This window comes from Heptranchias perlo, chromosome 21, assembly GCF_035084215.1.
Source record: "Heptranchias perlo isolate sHepPer1 chromosome 21, sHepPer1.hap1, whole genome shotgun sequence".
In the NCBI taxonomy this organism is placed as follows: domain Eukaryota; kingdom Metazoa; phylum Chordata; class Chondrichthyes; order Hexanchiformes; family Hexanchidae; genus Heptranchias; species Heptranchias perlo.
Window position 1 is genome coordinate 5,543,792 of NC_090345.1, and position 15,709 is coordinate 5,559,500.

Sequence of the window (15,709 nt, forward strand, 5' to 3'; positions counted from 1 at the left end):
GATTGCATCACAATTAACAACATCATCAAGCAAACAAAATTGATAAAATACACACGAGATGGGAAGTTATCTAAAATAATAACTGACTTCTACCAAAACAGAAGGAAAGAGAAAGTTCACTAATAAAAGGAAATAAAACAGTTAATTTGCTGTACAACTGATTTTTACCTTAGTGATTTAATTTTTTTCCTGCTTCCCCACCAACACCTTGCACTTGTTGTATTGTTGAATTAAAAAAAAAGAAATTCCTTAAATAAGAATATAGAAGGCAAATGGAAACACCCAGCATTCATGTGGTTCTCAGGCACAAGCCAATGTGAACTAGTAATAAAAAAAGGGTAAAGTACTTAAAAGGAAAATAAAGCAATTTAAGACAAACAGTCTTCATGCTTACCCTTTGGCAAGACTAGCAGATGAGGAGCAGCCCAGGGACTTGCTCGAGGAAACTTTGCTGGCACAAGGACTCTTCTTAGTAGACAGATCAAGCACTCCATCTGGAGAAAGAAGCACAGGTGTCAACAACCCCAGATTGACAGATTTGGTGGGGGGAGGGGGGGGGAACAAGGCACTTTTTTTTGGAACTGCATACATGTCTGTCATAAAATACTAAGAAAATTAAATTAGCCAGAGATAAAAATCTAGTTCTTCAGTGCGAGTGAAACACCATCAACTGCACAGGACAATTTCATAATGAGGTAATTATTGCTTTCTCAAGTCACAAACAAGCTTATCCAACTACAAGATCCACGATTTCAATGCTAGCACGTTAAAAATAACCAAACATTGGAATGGATTGCTCCTGGGGGTAAATTTGTTGCAGTTTGAACTTTTTAAAAAATAAAATCAGCAGCACCCGTCTCCCTGCCACTGATGCAGCCGCTTTTAGGAACCAGGCCTGCTGTCGACATTCAATATTGACATCCAATTATATAATGGCACCTTCTATTTTCAACACATTCCATAGTATCTGGAGATACAAGGCTAAGTTTTCCTTCCCCAAACTTGATTTGCAGTTCAATTATACAAGATATATTGTCACAGTTGCCCATATTACTTTGATTAGTTGAAGATGATTGGCCTAATCGATGTAAAGGAACATGGGTAGCACCATAATACTGGTGTAACTTGGCTGGGATTCCAACTGGGAGTCTCTTGGAAAACACACACACACACACACACACACACACACACACACACAGACATAGAGGGTGCATGGGGAAGAGTTCAGAAGACACAAGGCACAAATACACGATTGGATACAAAGTTCGGGCATTAGCAACAAATGGAGTGGCCAGAATTGGACACAGTGCTCAAGGTGTGGTCTGACCAGAGCAATATACAGTTTGAACATGATTTCCTTTGAATTGCAGTCTACAATTTTGGCTATATAGCTCAATATTCCATTGGCTTTGTTGATGTTGTTCTGCATTGGTTGCATGTGTGAAGCATCAAGTCTACTAAATCCCTAGATCTCTCTCAAATTCACCAGTAGCTATTTCAATACCATTCATGGAATACTTCATTCATTTTTATTTTCTATGTAGAGTATTTTTCACTTGTCCATGAAAAATTCCATCTGCCATCACTCTGCACCCTTACATATTTTGTCCAACTTCTGAGCTGCCTCCTCCCAATCCACTGCCCTCCGAAATTGACACCAACTGCAAACTGTATCAATCTGCATTGAATTTCTGAATCCAAGTCAGTGATATAAATTAGAAACAGTAACAATCCCAAAATTGATCCCTGGGCACCGCAATAAGTACTTCACAACTCCAACACAACTCCTCTACCTAAGAACATAAGAAATAGGAGCAGGAGTAGGCCATACAGCCCCTCGAGCCTGCTCTGCCATTCAATCAGATCATGGCTGATCTTAGACCTCAACTCCACTTTCCCGCCCGATCCCCATATCCCTTGATTCCCCAAGAGTCCAAAAATCTATCCACCTCAGCCTTGAATATATTCAATGACCCAGCATTTACAGCCCTCTGCGGTAGAGAATTCCAAAGATTCACAACCCTCTGAGTGAAGAAATTCCTCCTCATCTCAGTCTTAAATGGCCGACCCCTTATCCTGTGACTATGTCCCCTAGTTCTAGACTCTCTAGCCAGGGGAAACAACCTCTCAGCATCTACCCTGTCAAGCCCCCTCAGAATCTTATATGTTTCAATGAGATCACCTCTCATTCTTCTAAACTCCAGAGAGTATAGGCCCATTCTACTCAATCTCTCCTCATTGGACAACCCTCTCATCCCAGGAATTAATTTGGTGAACCTTCATTGCACTGTCTCTAAGGCAAGTATATCCTTCCTTCGATAAGGAGACTAAAACTGTACGCAGCACTCCAGGTGAGGTCTCATTAAAGCGCGGTCAAAAGCGCTGTACAATTGTAGTAAGACTTCCTTACTCTTGTACTCCAACCCCTTGCAATAAAGGCCAACATGCCATTTGCTTTCCTAATTGCCTGCTGTACCTGCATGCTAACTTTTTGTGTTTCTTGTACGAGGGCACCCAAGTCTCTCTGAACACCATCAATTTAAAAAATATAGTTTTTCTATTCTTCCTACCAAAGTGAATAACTTCACATTTCCCCACATTATACTCCATCTGCCACCTTCTTGCCCACTCACTTAACCTGTCCATATCCCTTTTCAAACTCTTTCTGTCCTCCTCACAGCTTACTTTCCCACCTAGTTTTGTATAGTCAGCAAACTTGGATACATTACACTCGGTCCCTTCATCTAAGTTATTAATACAGATTGTAAATAGCTGAGGCCCAAGCACAGATCCTTGCGGCCTGAGATTTATCTTGAATCCCCACAATTTGAGTTTACGAATCATCTATTTTGTGGAGCTTTGTCAAATGCCTTTTGGATTTCTAGGTACACCACACACAACATATGGCTTTCCATTGGACACTTGGGATGTCATTTCCTCAGAAATGTCAAGGAGCTTTGACTGGCAGGATCTTCCCTTTTTGAATCCATGTTGATTTCTATTTACTAATGATGTGGAGATGCCGGTGATGGACTGGGGTTGACAAATGTAAGGAATCTTACAACACCAGGTTATAGTCCAACTGTTTTATTTGAAAATCACAAGCTTTCGGAGGCTTTCTCCTTCGTCAGGTGAGCGAGTGTGGGATTCCATGGAAGGTTACCGCATTTATAGTCAGAGAACAATACCTGGTGATTACAGATAATCTTTCCAACTGCCCGTTGTCAAGGCAATCAAAGTGTTCAGACAGAGTGATGTTACCTACAGGACCACCGAATACACAAACGGCCAGAACACAAAACAGAGAGAGAGAGGGAGAGAAACATCCGAAAGGAAGAGAAAGACAGAGAATGACCCGTTGTGTTAAAAACAGATAATTTTTTTTCGCTGGTGGGGTTACGTGTAGCGTGACATGAACCCAAGATCCCGGTTGAGGCTGTCCTCATGAGTGCGGAACTTGGCTATCAATTTCTGTTCGACGATTTTGCGTTGTCGTGTGTCTCGAAGGCCGCCTTGAAGAACGCTTACCCGAAGATCGGTGGCTGAATGTCCTTGACTGCTGAAGTGTTCCCCGACTGGGAGGGAACCCTCCTGTCCGGCGATTGTTGCGCGGTGTCCGTTCATCCGTTGTCGCAGCGTCTGCATGGTCTCACCAATGTACCATGCTCCGGGGCATCCTTTCCTGCAACGTATGAGGTAGACAACGTTGGCCGAGTCACAGGAGTATGAACCATGTACCTGGTGGGTGGTGTCCTCTCGTGTGATGGTGGTGTCTGTGTCGATGATCTGGCATGTCTTGCAGAGGTTGCCGTGGCAGGGTTGTGTGGTGTCGTGGACGCTGTTCTCCTGAAAGCTGGGTAATTTGCTGTGAATGATGGTCTGTTTGAGGTTGGGTGGCTGTTTGAAGGCGAGTAGTGGAGGTGCGGGGATGGCCTTAGCGAGGTGTTAGTAGTCATCGATGACATGTTGAAGGCTGCGGAGAACATGGCGTAGTTTCTCCGCTCCGGGGAAGTACTGGACGACGTAGGGTACTCTGTTGGTTGTGTCCCGTGTTAGTCTTCTGAGGAGATCTATGCGATATTTCGCTGTGGCCCGTCGGAACTGTCTATTTACTAAAGTTATTATTTAATAGATAATCCTCGATTTACTCATTCATCAATTCCACTATTTTTGCACAGGATAGTGGACAGGCTAATAGTCCTGTAGTTGTCTATTTGTTACCTTTTTTGAAAATAGGCATCATGTTAGCCTCTTTCTAATCTGCTGGTACCTCCTCAGTGTCCAATGACTTCATCATTACTCTCCTGCCTGGTCTCCCTTAGTACTCCAGGATAAATACTATCTATCCCAGGGGCTTTATTTACTTTGAGCCATTTTAGCTTGTCATTTATAGCAAAGTCATTAATTCTGCTTCAGTTATCTCTGCTTGGAAAGGGCATGTTGCTCATGTCTTCTTCCCTTGTAAATACTTAGAGTGTGATCACTCAGATTTTGTGGTCTTCCTTCATTTCAAGCTGTTTGCATCTTTTATGGTTCTTACCTCTTCTCTAACTGCCCTCTTACAGTTGAAGTACTTAAAGAATTTCTTACCATTAAGTTTTATCTCTGCAGCTGTACTCTTTTCTGAGTCTCTCTTTGCTCCTCTGAGCACTCTCAACATAGTAACAGTTTCAGGCACCAGAAAACTTTCAGTCCATCAAGCCCACCTATCCACAGTATTCCCATGGTGCATTTCTAATAACTCAAACTCATTTGTTGACAAGAACCTGTCTAGCTCCTTCTTGAAATCCATTAAGGTTTCTTGTTCCACTGTATGTGCTGGTAATCTGTTCCACATACCATTCTTTTGTAAAAAAAAATTCCAGCTTCATTTCCTATATTCTTTTGTTGTCCTTAACTTGTAAAGATTACCCCCTTGTCCTTAAATTCTGTACATGGCAGAAAAGCTTACTTAGATCCAATTTGTCCAAACCTTTCATAATTTTAAACCCTATTATTATATCATAGAAAATTTACCGCACAGAAGGAGGCCATTTGGCCCATCGTGTCCCCAACATCTGAAAATAAGCCACCCAAACTAAACCCACTTTCCAGCACTTGGTCCGTAGCCCTGTAGGTCACGGCACTTCAGGTGCACATCCAGGTACTTTTTTAATGAGTTGAGGGTTTCTGCCTCTACCACCTTTTCAGGCAGTGAGTTCCAGACCACTACCACCTTCTGGGTGAATTTTTTTTCCTCAGCTCCCCTCTAATCCTTCTACCAATCACTTTAAATCTATGCCCCCTGCTATACCTCTCTGCTGAGGGAAATAGGTCCTTCCTATCCACTCTATCTAAGCCCCTCATAATTTTGTACACCTCAATTAAATCACCCCTCAGCCTCTTCTGTTCCAAAGAGAACAATCCCAGCCTATCCAATCTTTCCTCATAGCTAAAATTCTCCAGCCCTGGCAACATCCTCGTAAATCTCCTCTGTACCCTCTCTAGTGCAATTACATCCTTCCTGCAATGTGGTGACCAGAACTGTACACAGTACTCAAGTTGTGGCCTAACCAGTGTTTTATACAGTTCCAGAATAACCTCCCTGCTCCTATATGCTATGCCTCGGCTAATAAAGGGAAATATTCCATTTGTCTTCTTAACCACCTTATCCCCTCTCAGTATTCTCTTTTCAAGAGAGAAAAGTCGCAGGGTAGTTAATCTTTCCTCAAACATCATTCCCTTAAGTTCTGGGATCAAACCTGTAAAGCCCTTCTCTGTACCCCCTCCATTAACTGAATATCCTTTTTGAAATAGGAAGACCAAAATTGCACGCAGTACTGCAGATGTGATCCTCAGGGCCAAATACGGTTTTAAAATGATTCTTCGGATTTATATAGCTGTGAAGCACTTTGGGACATCCTAAGGTCGTGAAAGGCTCTATATAAATGCAAGTTCTTTCTAACTTTCATACTTAACAAAAATCAGGAGCTAATGATACTCAAGTTTCTGGGAGTGTAGGACCTCATCTCCAGCTTAAATAAAATTCACATAGGTTGCCATAGAACTGTGTAGAATAAATACTGAGGAGTATGTTTGTACTCCATGGGATTGCTCGTGTAGATATCCAACCATGGCACCAGGCACTCTGCTATCCCTGTCAATGCTGTATATATCATAGTCATATATAGGAAGAGATTATTTTAAAAACACTGTTTAGGTTCCTTAATTTATGAACATTCAATCTTGAAAACCATCACTCCAGATCCAAATACCCAAGCTGCACCCCTCCCCCCCAACAGAATAAAAAAAAACTCTTACTCCTGATAAATTTTATCAGTCCAAAATTTGAAGAAGAGTAAATCTACTTAGAAATTGGTCATACAAACAGAAGGTGCCAGAAATTCACAAGTGAGAAAAGATTAGTTGATATTGTAGATGAAGGCATTTCTTTGTAGGACCTCCACCCAAAATGTTTTCTTTTCAGATATTGTCTGGCCAACTGTTTTATTTTCAGCATTTTTATTCCTTTTTCAAAATTTTCAGCATTTGCCATGTTTTACTTTACCTATGGAGGAGAGTGCCCTATCAATTTGCACTTAGCACTCATTAAAACAATCTGTAGACAGATTACATACTTATAACATTACACTGCTGCAGGTAATTGAAAAGCTTCAATATTGCAAACATAGCCTCCACTAAGAAAGCGTCACACAATGGCTTTATTTATATTAAGGCTTCAGGGAGTGCTTAGTCCACTAGTGGACAGAAAGGATTAGTTATAACAAAGTAGATATTTCTGCAATACAACAACAAATTGCATTTATATAGCACCTTTAACATAGTAAAAACATCCCATGGTGCTTCATAGGAGCATTATCAGACAAAATTTGACATAATATGTGGAGTCACCTAATGATGATGAATGCATTCATCTAGGATACAATTGGTCATCATGTATTTTACATCAGAGAAAGCCACTTCCCTCCTTTATTTGTTAAGTGTTCTTTGCAGTTCTTACTACCCGCTGAGAACAGCTTGTAAGCAAGTCAGTCTGTTCTCTATGATTGTCACGGAACTCCACAAAGAACAAAAGTCCTGAATAGATGTCAAGTCTGCAAAATATTACTTGCATCCTGAGCAGATCTCTTTTATAAAACATTGCCTAGTCTAGAACTGAATGGGAAGCTGGGATTTCTAGCTTCAAATATGCATTGTACATCAAGTTATTCCAAAATAAGATCAATACTCCAAGATTAGACAACACACTTGAACAAGATTGATCAGTGCAAGCATCAAACTAGCTAACCAGGATATTTTCAGCTAACAGATTAGGTAACATGCCAGAGGTTTACTCTGGACCTCAGTCCGTACATTGGAGATTCATGAGGAGAACTAAAATAATATATTCAAGCGACGTTACTCCCCGATAATAAAACATCATATTTATACAGCACCATTCTGTTCTCACCCAATCTTCACATGCACATATTTTCCCAGGAGGCCATTGCGATCAGGAGCAAGATTCCTCTTCTTAACCCAGGGACTCTAAACCCAATTGTAGCGCTCAAAGTACCACCCCAACTGAGATCAGCTAACGCAACATAGACCAGGAATCAAACTTGGAACCTTTAGGTACATGCTGCTTTATTTTTATAAATATTGAAAGTACTCCCGCGCACTTATCTTTTCCTTTAATTATAAGAGACGTTGATATAAATTGTTGGGAGGACCATAAAATTCAAATACAAGCTAGAATTGGTCTAAAACCTCCTTATAGAATAGGAAACATAATGAGGAGGAAAGCTGCAACTGCCCATCCTCCTAGTTCCAGGATATGAGCAGCACTTTGGAAGGCAGGGAGATTTAGGAGCAGAATAAAAGGGGGAGAAAAGTTAAAGTTATGCATATAGGGTGAAATCCAAATATAGAGCCTCTTCGAAAAACTGCAACCTCTGATAAAAGCCCATTCAGGTTTTTTTTAAATGAAAAATCCTATGAAATATACTCTTTATAACAGCATGCACCTCACTGCAATACAAGAGACCAGGATGTAGAACTCATTACAGACACAAATAACAAAAGAAAAATCAGGATTGGGATAGGGCCACTAAAGGATACACATGATAAATTCACAGGTAATGACAGCAAAATGGCAGAAATATTAATTAATTACTTTGCCTCAGTATTTACCAGGGAGACTAACATGGTAGGCATGACATTAGAAGAGGAGATCAAAAAAGATATAAAGACATTTAAAATAGAAAGGGGGGAGATACGAACATACGAATTAAGAGCAGGAGTTGGCCATTCGGCCCCTCGAGCCTGCTCTGCCATTTGATAAGATCATGGCTGATCTGATTATGACCTTAACCCTACTTTCCCGTCTACCTACTATAACCTTTGACTCCCTTGAAAATCAGGAATTTATCTAACTCAGCCTTAAAAATATTCAATGACCCTGCCTCCACCGTTCTCTGGGGAAGGGAGTTCCACAGACTCACGACCCTCAGAGAAAAAATTTCTCCTCACGTCCATCTTAAATGGGAGACCCCTTATTTTTAATTGATAAACTGATCAAACTTAGAGAGGATAAAACCGGATGGATTGCATCCACACATACTAAAAGAAGTTAAGGAAAAGATAGCAGAGGCACTATTACATACATATAAAAATTCATTACAAAAGGGAATAGTGCCAGAGGACTGGCAGACAGCTAATGTAATTCCTATATTTAAAAAGGGAGATAGAATCAGTTCAGAGAACTATAGACCAATTAGCTTAATGTCGATGGTTGGAAAGATAATGGAATCCTCACTCAAAGATGCAGTAAAAAAAATCTAGAAACTGAAACTATAAAGAATAGTCAGCACAGATTTCAAAAAGGAAGGTCATGCTTGACCAACCTTATTGAATTCTTTGAAGAAGTAACAGAAAGGGTAGACAAGGATAACGCAGGAGATGTAATATATTTGGATTTTCAAAAGGCCTTCAATAATGTACCGCACAGTAGACTCAAGACTAAGGTCAGAGCATATGGAGTCAGGGGACAAGTAGCAGAATGGATAGCAAGCTGGCTACAAAAGAGAAAACAGAGAGTAGGGGTTAAAGGTAGTTACTCAGACTGGCAAAAGGTGGGAAGTGGTATTCCACAAGGATAGGTGCCGGAACCACTGTTGTTCGCCAATTACAGAAATGATTTGGACTCGGGAATTGGAAGTATAATTTCAAAATTTGCGGACGTCACCAAATTGGGGGGAGGTGTAGTTAATACCAAGGAGGACCGCGACAAAATACAGGACGACATTAATAAACTTGCAGAATGGGCGTGTAAGTGGCAAATGAATTTCAATATAGACAAGTGTGAGGTATTACATTTTGGTAGGAAGAATAAGGGGGCCACATACTACCACATAAATGGGGTAGAGGAGCAAAGGGATCTGGGGGTACAGATACACAAATCACTACAAGCAGCAATGCAGGTCATAATAAGGCCATAAAAAAGCAAACCAAGCACTGGGGTTCATTTCTAGGAGGGATAGAATTGAAAAGTAGAGAAGTTATGCTAAGCTCATATAGAACCTTGGTTAGACCACACTTGGAGTATTGTGAACAGTTCTGGTCTCCATATTATAAAAAGGATAAAGAGGCACTGGAGAAGGTACAAGAAAGGTTTACTAAGATGATATCAGAACTGAGAGGTTACACTTAACAGGAAAGATTGACTAGGCTGGGCCTCTTTTCTCTAGAAAAGAGAAGACTGAAGGGTGACCTGATAGAGGTCTTTAAGATTATGAAAGGGTTTGATAGGGTAGATGTAGAGAGGATGTTTCCACTTGTGGGGGAGACCAGAACTAGAGGCCATACATACGCAACAGTCACTAATAAATCCAATAGGGAGTTCAGGAGAAATTTATTTTACCAGAGAATAGTTAGAATGTGGAACTTGCTACCACAAGGAGTAGTTGTGGCAACTAGCATACATAGAATCATAGAAAATAGTAGCAAGAGTAGGCCATTCGGCCTTTCGGGCCTGCTCCGCCATTCAAAATGATCATGGCTGATCGTCGAACTCACTACCCTGTTACCGCTTTTTCCCCATATCCCTAGATCCTTTTAGCATTAAGAAATATATCTATCTCCTTCCTGAATATATTTAATGACTTGGCCTCCACTGCCTTCTGTGGTGGAGAATTCCACAGGTTCACCACCCTCAGTGAAGAAATTTCTCCTCACCTCGGTTCTAAATGGCATTCCACGTATCCTGAGACTGTGACCCCTGGTTATAGGTTCTCCATCCATTGGGAACATTCTCCCTGCATCTAGTCCGTCTAGTCCTGTTAGAATTTTATATGTTTCGATGAGGTCACCTCTCATTCTTCTAAACTCTAGTGAATGGAGGCCTAGTCGACCCAATCTCTCCTCATAAGTCAGTCCTGCCATCCCAGGAATCAGTCTGGTAAACCTTTGTTGCACTCCCTCCATGGCAAGGACATCCTTCCTCAGATAAGGAGACAAAAACTGCACACAATACTCCAGATGTGGTCTCACCAAGGCCCCATACAATTGCAGTTAGACATCCCTGTTCCTGTACTCAAATCCTCTTGCAATGAACGCCAGCATATCATTCGCCTTCCTAACTGCTTGCTGCACCTGAATGCTCGCTTTCAGCGACTGGTGTACAAGGACACCCAGGTCTCGTTGCACCTCCCCTTTTCCCAATCTAATCACCATTCAGATAATAATCTGTCTTTCTGTTTTAACAACCAAAGTGGATAACCTCACATTTATCCACGTTATACTGCATCTGCCATGTTCTTGCCCATTCACCCAACTTGTCTAAATGACATTGGAGCCTCTTTGCATCCTCCTCACAGCTCACATTCCACCCCAGCTTTGTGTCGTCTGCGAACTTGGAAATGTTACATTCAGTTCCCTCATCCAAATCATTGATATATAATGGGAATAGTCGGGGCCCAAGCACTGATCCCTGCGGTACCCCACTAGTCAATTCCTGCCACCTGGAAAAAGACCCATTTATTCCTATTCTCTGTTTCCTGTCTGTCAACCAATTCTCTATCCATGCCAGTATATTTCCCCAATCCCACGTGCTTTAATTTTGCACACTAACCTCTTGTGTGGGACCTTATCAAAGGCCTTCTGAAAATCCCAGTATACCACATCCACTGGTTCTCCCCTATCCTACTAGTTACATCCTCAAAAAACTCCAGTAGATTTGTTAAGTATGATTTCCCTTTCATAAACCCATGCTGACTTTGTCCAATCCCATTAATGCCTTCCAAGTGTTCTGTTATCATATCCTTTATAAAAGACTCTAGCATTTTCCCCACTACTGATGTTAGGCTAAATGGTCTGTAATTCCGTTTTTTTCTCTCCATCCTTTTTTAAATAGTGGGGTTACATTTGCCACCCTCCAATTTGTAGGAACTGTTCCAGAATCTATAGAATTTTGGAAGATGACCACCAATGCATCCACTATTTCCAGGGCCACTTCCTTTAGTACTCTGGGATGTAGATCATCAGGCCCTGGGGATTTGTCAGCCTTTAGCCCCATTAATTTCCCGAGCACTATTTTTTTTTTACGAATACTGATTTCCTTCAGTTCCTCCCTCTCACTAGACCCTTGGTTCCCTAACATTTCCGGGAGGTTATTTGTGTCCTCCTTTGTGAAGACAGAACCAAAGTATGTGTTTAAGTGTTCTGCCATTTCTTTGTTCCCCATTATAATTTCCCCCATTTCTGACTGTAAGGGTCCTACATTTGTCTTCACTAATCTTTTTCTCTTAACATATTTATAGAAGCTTTTACTTCTCCACTACTGTTTGGGGGCCTATAGACAACCCCCACCAACGTTTTCTGCCCCTTGGTGTTTCTTAGCTCCACCCATACAGATTCCACATCGTGATTTTCCGAGCCAATATCCTTCCTCACTATTGCATTGATTTCCTCCTTTACTCGCAACGCTACCCCACCTCCTTTCCCTATTTGCCTGTCGTTCCTAAATAATGAATACCCCTGGATGTTCAGTTCCCATCCTTGGTCACCCTGCAGCCATGTCTCCATAATCGCAACTATATCATACCCGTTAATAGCTATCTGCGCTGTTAATTCATCTACCTTATTGCGAATGCTCCACGCATTAAGACACAATGCCTTTAGACTTGTCTTTTTAAGATTGCTAGTCATCTTCGTATTATTTTGCACTATGGCCCTGTTTGTTTTTTGCCCTTGTTTTCTCTGCCTTCCACTATTGCTTCTTCCCTTTCTGTCTTTTGTTTCTATCCTTGTTTCCCCCTCCTCTGTCTCACTGCTCAAGTTCCCATCCCCCTGCCATTCTAGTTTAAACCTTCCCCAACAACACTAGCAAACGCCCCTGCGAGGACATTGGTCCCAGTCCTGCTCGGTTGTAACCCGTCCCGTTTGTACAGGTCCCACCTTCCCCAGAACCGGTCCCAATGTCACAGGAATCTAAATCCCTCCCTCCTACATCATCTCTGCAGCCACGCATTCATCTGGTCTATTCTCCCGTTCCTATATTCACTAACACGTGGCACCGGTGGTAATCCTGAGATCACTACCTTTGAGGTCCTGCTTTTTAATTTATCTCCTAACTCCTTAAATTCACCTTGCAGGACCTCATCCCTTTTTTTTAAACCTATGTCGTTGGTACCGATATGGACCATGACTACTGGCTGTTCACCCTCCCCCTCCAGAATGCCCTGCAGCTGCTCCGTGACATCCTTGACCCTAGCACCAGGGAGGCAACATACCATCCTGGAGTTACTTTTGCGGCCACAGGAATGCCTATCTGCTCCCCTTACAATTGAATCCCCTATCACTATAGCCCTGCCGCTCTTCTTCCTCCCCTCCTGTGCAGCAGAGCCACCCATGGTGCCCCAAACTTGGCTCTTGCTGCTTTCCCCTGATAAGCCATCTCCCCCAACAGTATCCAAAGCGGTTTATCTGTTTGAGAGGGAGATGGCCCCAGGGACTCCTGCTCTACCTGCCTAGTCCTTTTACTCTGCCTGGCAGTCACCCATTTCCTTTCTGCCTGCGTAATCTTTACCTGCGGTGTGACCACCTCACTGAACGTGCTATCCACGATAGTCTCAGCATCACGGATGCTCCACAGTGAATCCACCCGCAGCTCCAGCTCTGAAATACGGTTAGCCAGTAGCTGTTCACTCTGTGCCCCATTGCACTCAGTGCTGGTTGCACTCACAGGCCCCTGTATTTCTACTGTTTGTGACTCAGATGAGTCAGGCCTGCTCCTGTTTCAGGAACCAGTTTAAGCTAGCTAACCAATTAACTAACTACAGCAGCTCTCCAGCAGGAGAGCTTGCTTGTTTGTCTCTGCTTGAGCCTGACAGAAACTTAAAAATTTAAACTTTAAAATTGAACTTAAACAGTTGATAGCAATTTACACTAGATTTTAAAAGAGATTAACCCTTAAACTCCCAGCTGTTCACTCATGCATTTAAGGGGATGCTAGATAAACACATGAGGGAGAAAGGAATATAAGGATATGCTGATAGGGTTAGATGAAGGCGGGAGGACGCTCGAGTTGAGCATAAACATCGGCATGGACCTGTTTGCCGAATGGCCTGTACCTGTGCTGTACATTCTATATAATTCTATGTAACTCATGCAGCTCCCAGACGCCAGCCTTCAAAGAGAAGGTTGAATACATTTACAATTGGAACACAAGCCGGCCCTGGTTAAAAATCAGACGAACAAAATCACAATGCTTCATTGGAATATCCACCCATTTCCATATCTCAGAGAAAACTAGACAAAATAAATCTACTACAGATACACACACTGCAGTTAAAAACTGTTAGAAATTGTAGACTTACCTTGATTGTCCGATTCAGAGATAGACTTTTTGACAGTTAGATCCAAAGGACTATCTTGGTCAGCCATAAGAAGCTTGCTTAAAACAGGATTTAGAGCACTGGCACCGAGCACAGGTGTTTTAGATGCACTTTGGTCCTTAGTGCTGGTGAGTACAATAGAGTCCTGAGAAGTGCTAGTTTTTGAGGTATATTCAGCAGCAAACTGCCTGATCATTCGATGCATAATCTCACGAGCCACTAAAGGAATACTGGGGTCCGCAACCCGTGGGCTGTCTGCAAAGGCGAGAAAATAATGTTACTTGTTTTATAGGAAATACACGTACACTCTCTTCCGAGGTGGAGGAATAGGGCTAAAGATCCCTCTCCAAGATGTGATGGGAGCTACAGTATCCAGCATTTAATCAACTGGCTTAGTGGAGGATACCTTTAGCTCACAATATGTCTCTCTCTTAGCTGTCTCATTCCTGTTCTGTTTTTCCATATCCCAGTTTAACTTGATACAACAGTTACAGAATTAGTTGGTTTGTCAGAGACTGGTGTCTGAGGGAGAGGCCAAACCATTCGATATAAACACCTTAATGGATCTGTTCAAATACTTGTGTGATTGCCAGCTTTTATGAATATAATAATTATTTAAACCAGTCACTTTCATCTGTCTGAACCCTTCAAAAGAGATAGTCAGAGCAATTGCTCCCATAGACTGGAAAAGACAGGAACTACTACCTAGGAGTGTTGCTTATATCAAAGTTTAGCACAGCAGTCACAAAGTATTTATTATATTCTACTATGAGAAGCTATCTGAGCACAGAAACTACTGTAAAAATATATGTATTGTTACTACTACTATTTGCTTGTCCTTTTACAGTTTAATAACTTGCTTGGCAGTCAATGTCTAGTGCAGTGTTATTATGCCACCTTTCAAAGACAAGGAAGATCATGTAATAAAATAGGTAACTGAAATGTAGTGAGAAAAGGATAATTTCTTGAGCACACTACAAATTTACCTAGCTATCTGGGCAAGCAAAAATACTGCCACACGTACGAGTGTCAAAAATATCGAGTCAAAAAAGAGAAAAGAAAACCCAGAAACATAATTGTATTCAAGTGAAGCAGAAAGGTAAGTAATAGGGCTATTTGTCATAGAATGTTAAGCTATGTCATCCTCTCCTGATAGAACACCTTCATCGAAATGCAGACTATAATAATCAGTAGTCACATATTTAATGGGAAGGCGGAGACTAACTTGTGAAGCTATTTCATAGGACTACCTGTACGATAAACACCAAAAGCAGCAAACTAAGAAAGGAGCAAAGCAGTCAAACCAACAGATCAGAGAAAACCTCTATAGCGCTCCCACTTAAGTCAAGAATGGTGGTGGACCAACCAGGCAACTAACAGGAGGCCGGGGGGGGGGGGGTTCCACGAATATTTCCATTCTCAACCATAGTGAAGATCAGCACGCGAGTTCAAGCGACGAGGCAGATGTGTTTGCGAGGGTCTACAGTCAAAAGTACCAAGTGGACTATCCTACTTGGCCTCCTCCTGAAGTCCCCACCATCGTACATACCAGCTAATTCGGTTGATTCCCTGTAACGTTAAGAAGCTGAGTGCACTGAATATGGCAAAGACTATGAGCCTTGAAGACCTGTGCACCAGAGCTAGCCACTCCCCTAATCAAGCTGTTCCAGTACAGCTATGATACTGGCATATACCAGACAATGTGAATGATTGCTCAATTAAGTCCAATCGTCTAAAAATAGGATAAATCTAACCTGGCCAATTACTGCCCTATCAGCCTCCTTTCAGACATCAGTAAAGCGATGGAAGGTGTCTTTAATAGTTACCATCAGACA

At 41.9% G+C, this 15,709-nt stretch overlaps 1 protein-coding gene across 1 annotated transcript in view; it reads right to left on the reverse strand.

The window, feature by feature from the left end:
• The window catches only part of LOC137339933 (ligand-dependent corepressor-like), a 65,178-nt gene that overhangs the window by 32,245 nt on the left and 17,224 nt on the right, over window positions 1–15,709 (reverse strand). The window contains exons 5-6 of the mRNA XM_068002022.1: window positions 13,857–14,129; window positions 395–494 (exon numbers count right to left, since the gene is read on the reverse strand). Coding sequence (XP_067858123.1) covers window positions 395–494; window positions 13,857–14,129 — 373 coding nt within the window. The remainder of the gene's footprint in view (window positions 1–394; window positions 495–13,856; window positions 14,130–15,709) is intronic.